Source organism: Sinocyclocheilus anshuiensis, unplaced genomic scaffold (assembly GCF_001515605.1).
Source record: "Sinocyclocheilus anshuiensis isolate Anshui unplaced genomic scaffold, SAMN03320099.WGS_v1.1 scaffold1814, whole genome shotgun sequence".
Classification (NCBI taxonomy): Eukaryota; Metazoa; Chordata; class Actinopteri; order Cypriniformes; family Cyprinidae; genus Sinocyclocheilus; species Sinocyclocheilus anshuiensis.
Window position 1 is genome coordinate 304,628 of NW_015546028.1, and position 5,503 is coordinate 310,130.

Genomic DNA, 5,503 nt, shown 5'->3' on the forward strand with positions numbered 1-5,503 from the left:
AACTCATCAAAATTAGTTTATAATTAAATCAAAAGCAAATATCTAACAAAAGGATAAACAAGTTTATTTTTCTGAGCCAACTGGCATATTTGTTCACTTTAATAACTATAATGTTCAGTTTCTCAGAAAACAAGACTTCATGTCTTCATTTCGCATCTTGATTTAAGCATGTTTAGATATTTGTACTGGAAAACAAGACAATACTGAGGAAGATTCTTTTTTTGCAGTGTATGCAACATTTAATGCCACGACTTTATGAATTTAAGACTTTTTGTAAGGCCTTCATTTATGGAACCCACAGAAACCTGATGAAAACTGAACCCTCACATTCAGGAACTAAAGATACGATGAGACAGTCTCACACAGAAGCAGACCATTTGTTAATTTCAGTTTATTAGTATTTTTCCAAGTACATATCAATCTGTACATCAGCACTCGCTCACGGCTGCTTTCACCGCAACACCGTCACTTTATTAGACTGATCAAAAAACAAAGACAACGACAGTCTTCCTCCGTCCAGAGGAGCAAACCGTCAAAAAGAGGAGGAAGCGGCGCGACCTCGAGTCACATGACCAGATCACATGACATCAGCGTCACGACACACAAATCATGAAGAAAACCAGAGAAATTAAATGAAATCAGGCACCTTCTGTATTTAAAACCAGTCATTATCAATTCATGGTCTGACAGGAAGAAGCACGTGATGAAGAGCGAAGAGGCTCAGAAACGTCCATCAGTCCTCACAGAAGAGTAACGCTCGCAATTAAAAATAAAGCAGACCTACAGAAGCTTGAGCGGCCCAACTCCTCACGCCCTTTCACTTTAAAAAAAACGGCCTGAACGTGTGTGTGTGTGTGTGTGTGTGAGAGAGAGTGTGTGTGTGTGTGAGTGAGTGTGTGTCAGTCTCTGTTGACGTCCAGTGAAGGACAGACTCGCCGTCTCACTGTAAACACAGATGAAGATGATGAAGATGAAGATGGCGGCGTCGCTCACTCGTCTGATCCGGCCGAGCGTTTCTGAGTCCTCTTGCGTGGAGATCGTCTGGGAGACGCTTTATCTGAGAGAAACAGACAAACGTCAGTCACGTGATCAGGCGTGAGTCACATGATGAAGATCAGAGGACAGAAAGATCGGAAACAACGCTCACCTCGCCGACTCGCCACTGAGCTCACGAGAGGAAGAGGAGGAGATAAAGAGAGAACGAGCAGCGTGAGTGAGGAGAACAGGAAGACCAGACCAGACCTGATCAGACCAGACCTTATCAGACCAGACTAGATCAGACCAGACCTTATCAGACCAGACCTGATCAGACCAGACTAGACCAGATCAGACCAGACTAGACCAGATCTGACCAGACCTGATCAGACCAGACTAGACCTGATCAGACCAGACCGGACTAGATCAGACCAGATCAGACCAAACTCGCAGATGATCTCCACATCAGAGTCTCAGACATTTACCTAAAGTTTTCAATCATTTCATCAACAGTCATGTGTGCAGGATTGTTAACAGTCACATGACACAGCTAAAGTGAGCCAACATTTCATTTATTTTGATTGTTAAAGGGTTTGTTCACTGCATCATTTCCTGCTGAACACAGAAGAAGAGATTCTGAAGCAAACCGTTTCTGCTCTCCATTCACTTCCACAGTATTCTTGTCCAAACTATAGAAGTCAACGGCTAGCAGCAACTGTTCACCAACATTCTTCAAAATCTCTTCTTTTGTGTTCAACAGAATAAAGAACCTCATGCAGGTTAGGAATGACATCAGAGAGAATCAATTACAGAATTATAAATTCATTTAATTTTAATTTGTTTTCATTTTATATAGGGCAGCATCACTGCCAAAAATACACATCACTATTATATTGTCATATTTTAAATATAATTATATTTTTATTCCAATAGTATACATTTTTATTATTAATGATAACTGTTATTAGTAGGCCTATTACTAACAGTTTTTTCCTCTAAATATAAAACAAAGACAGAACTGTATTACCGTTATTATACAATTATAACTAGTGCTGTTTTGTTTACATTGTGTGTGTGTGCGTGTGTACTGTGTATATTTATTATGTATATATAAATACACACACATACAGTATATATTTTGAAAATATGTACATGTATTTACAGGTCTATATTTATATTCATATAATTTATATTACAAATAAATATATTTAATATATCAAAATAAATTTTTCTGAAATGTATACATGCATGTGTATGTATTTATATATACATAATACATATACACAGCACACACACATATATATCATGTAAACAAAAACTTTTATTCTGGATGTGATTAATGATTTCACAGCACTAATTATAATTGTTTTGTAAAACAAACACATGATATTTTTCACTACAAGTTCCAATACTAGTTCACTTTCAAGCAACTAAATCTTCAAGCTTAATTTTGGTGGAATGTGGAATATTTTAGAGAAATGCTGTAAACTAAACTCGTCTCACCCTGAAACATGCAGCCGGACATACAATAACTCAAATTTAATCAAACTTTGATTGTGATTTCAAAATACTACTCCAGTTTTATTTGATTGACAGTGCAAACCCATAGTTTATTTGAACGAGTGTGATTGTTTGCGTTTGTAAAGCCTGCTGTGATTGGCTGACACTCACTGATCTGGTTGAGTGTTTCCTGTGGGATCCAGCTCATGTCCACGTCATTGTGATTGGAGGTTCCCATCTCCACTTTAGCTGCTGGCCGTCTCCTCTGTAGCACACACACACACACACACACACACACACACACACCAGAGGCACTGAAGCACAGATTCTGGCAGCAGAGTAATGATGAAGAGCAGCTGATGATGATGATGATGAGCGTCTCACCTTGCGTGACTCGAGCAGCTGATGAAGGCCGACCACCAGCAGCAGGCCGAGCCCCGACAGAAACACGTACAAGAAGATCCTGCACGCGCACACACACACAGACACACACACACACACACACACACAGTCAGTCACATGATCAGAGCGCCACCTGCTGCTCAAAGCCTGAACTCCTGGATCGCTGCAGCAGCCTTACGTCTCTCCGTCCAGACCATCTTCTCTCTCGGTGATGGTGACGGTTTGGTTGAAGACAGCGTCCTGGAACACGTTCCCCTGAAACAGCAGAGAGGAAGGACACGAGTGAGTGAGAGAGGATCGAGTCCAGAGACGGTCTGCTCAAACACACACACACACACTCTCACTCACTCGCACACATATATACAGACACAGACACACACGCACGCACTCTCACTCACTCACACACACACACTCACTCACTCACTCACTCACACTCTCACACACACACACACACACACACACACACCCTCACACACAGACAGACTCACGCTGCTGTCCCTGTAGTTGAGGTTGATGACGAGGCCGAAGGGCCGGCCTCCCATGGGCTCTGCGGGGATGAAGGAGTACTCGAAGGTGGCCTGACGCTGAGGAGGAACCTCGGTCCCCAGCTGCAGCGCTGTGAAGTTCTGGATGTAGAACTGGAAGTCCTGCGGGTACCGGAACGAGGCATCCAGAGACTCCACCACGAAGTTCTCCGAGCCTTTATTGGTGAATCCCAGCAGGAACTTCACGATGTCGTTGGCGGGAAAATCTGCCATTCAGGAAGAGAACGAATGAATGAGCCGACAGAAGAGAAACACCCATCAGTCTGTGAATCAGAGTTCAGAAACTAAACACCATGAGACTGACTCTGTAAACCTGACATATGAAATAATTAATATAATGTATTTTAGTAACAAAACAACTAATGCAATACAGAGAATACTGAACAGAATGTGTCAACTCATTGTGCACTAAATCAGTCATGTCTCCTGGTGAATGTGAGATCGACTCGTTCACCTTCTCCTTTGACGAAGAGGATGGTGGTGTCAGCGTTGGGTGAAGCCTTCATCTCCCCCACCAGAGCTTCTTCCTCCTCTTCCTCCTTTTCTTCCGTCTGACAGAAGAAACGACAACATGAGCGTCTCCACTAACCGCTCAGATGACGAGAGGTTAATGCTAGTTAGTTAGTTCTCTTACTAGTTCAGTGTTATCATCGTCCTCCACCTCAGCTTCATCATCCTCATCCTCAGCCATCACATCATCGGCGGCATCTTCATCCACAGCCTCCTCTTCCTCTGTAGCGTCCTGTGCAGAAACGACCGGCCCTGGACACACACACACACACACCTGGAGTTCATTACGAGGTCTGACACACATCTGATGATGTTTGAGTGTCACTGATGTGCAGAACTCCACACATCACACATGTTCATGTGATTACAGGCACATACAGAGAGTTTAGCTGATATGTGAAGACATGCTCAAATACTCGAACAGTAAAAATCTACTTATTATACACTACCAGTCAAAAGTTTTTGAATAGTACAATTTTTAATGTTTTTTAAAGTCTCTGCTCACCAAGCCTGCATTTATTTGATCCAAAGTACAGAAAAAACAGTAAATTGTGACATATTATTCTAATTTAAAACAGCTGTTTTCTATGTGAATCTCTGTTAAACTGTAATGTATTTCTGTGATGCGCAGCTGTATTTTCAGCATCATTACTCCAGTCTTCAGTGTGTTGACTGTTAGTGTAAGTAGCACGTACTGTGCCACGTAATCAATACTACAGTCATAGCAAAGAACTCTCTGCTGTTTAGCGCAGTATATAAGTGGATTTAATGTGAAAGCTGATGTGTGGTTCTGATGTGATTTACCGAGAGTTTGAATGAGTGTGAGCGGCGCTGAAGGACACGTCACACTCACACACACTCTCTCTCACACACACTCTCTCTCTCACACACTCCACATCAGTCCAGACGCCACACTGTGCGCCTCCAGAGCGGATTATCGACGAGTAACAGCGCGTTATTGATTATTATTTCAGATATTACAGAGAAGCGGCCTGATGGAGCACAGTAAACTCACCCTTCAGCAGCAGCGTCGCGGGAAACGCCAGCAAGAGCAGCAGCAGCAGCTTCTGCAGCACTTTCATGATTCCGATAACGAGAAACAAAAGAGAAAACACTGATAATAAACGAGAGAGACGCGTCTGAAGCGCTGGAAGAACCCACACTGACGAACCACCGCACTGCGCCTGCGCCTCATCCGGGACACCGCTGACGTCACACGCGCAGGGACACGTGTCGCCATAGAAATCAAACGAGCGCGATGGGCGGGGCTTTCGAATGCCTTAAATTATTAAACATTCTATTTGAGCTCTTCTGTGCGTGTTTTCTCTTTAATAAGTTTGATAGATTCTCATTACATCATTATTCGGGTGTAAAACATTTTTTGGAGCGTTTACGGAGGTAGCATTGTCACGTGATAGCTGTTACTTCTCTCAGCGCTCGTTTCAGGAGGAACCAATCACAGTCTATTAAGATTACTGAGTGTCGATGTTTTCAAAACATTTTTAAAAGATTGCTGGAATGCACGCATGGGATTTGTATCTCATGCATTAACGATCAGAATAAATCCATGT

The 5,503-nt window shown here is 42.6% G+C and overlaps 1 protein-coding gene and 1 long non-coding RNA gene across 3 annotated transcripts; one reads left to right on the forward strand and one right to left on the reverse strand.

The window, feature by feature from the left end:
* Nucleotides 1–259: 259 nt before the first annotated feature.
* On the forward strand, nucleotides 260–822 carry LOC107698710 (uncharacterized). Its single transcript, XR_001635376.1, has 2 exons — nucleotides 260–750; nucleotides 787–822. It is a non-coding gene; the product is annotated as an uncharacterized LOC107698710 (long non-coding RNA).
* Nucleotides 748–5,148, reverse strand: ssr1 (signal sequence receptor, alpha). 2 transcript variants are annotated; one of them, XM_016499808.1, is made up of 9 exons: nucleotides 4,948–5,148; nucleotides 4,057–4,184; nucleotides 3,877–3,973; nucleotides 3,366–3,628; nucleotides 3,056–3,132; nucleotides 2,860–2,938; nucleotides 2,647–2,740; nucleotides 1,148–1,162; nucleotides 748–1,057 (listed from the first exon to the last, which is right to left on the reverse strand). In XM_016499808.1, the coding sequence occupies exons 1-9, from the start codon at nucleotides 5,012–5,014 to the stop codon at nucleotides 990–992; spliced, it is 888 nt and encodes a 295-aa protein (XP_016355294.1). In that variant the 5' UTR covers nucleotides 5,015–5,148; the 3' UTR covers nucleotides 748–989. The 2 variants fall into 2 exon arrangements, with proteins under 2 accessions (XP_016355294.1, XP_016355295.1); XM_016499809.1 differs by lacking the exon at nucleotides 1,148–1,162 and having other exon boundaries at nucleotides 4,948–5,146.
* Nucleotides 5,149–5,503: the final 355 nt, after the last annotated feature.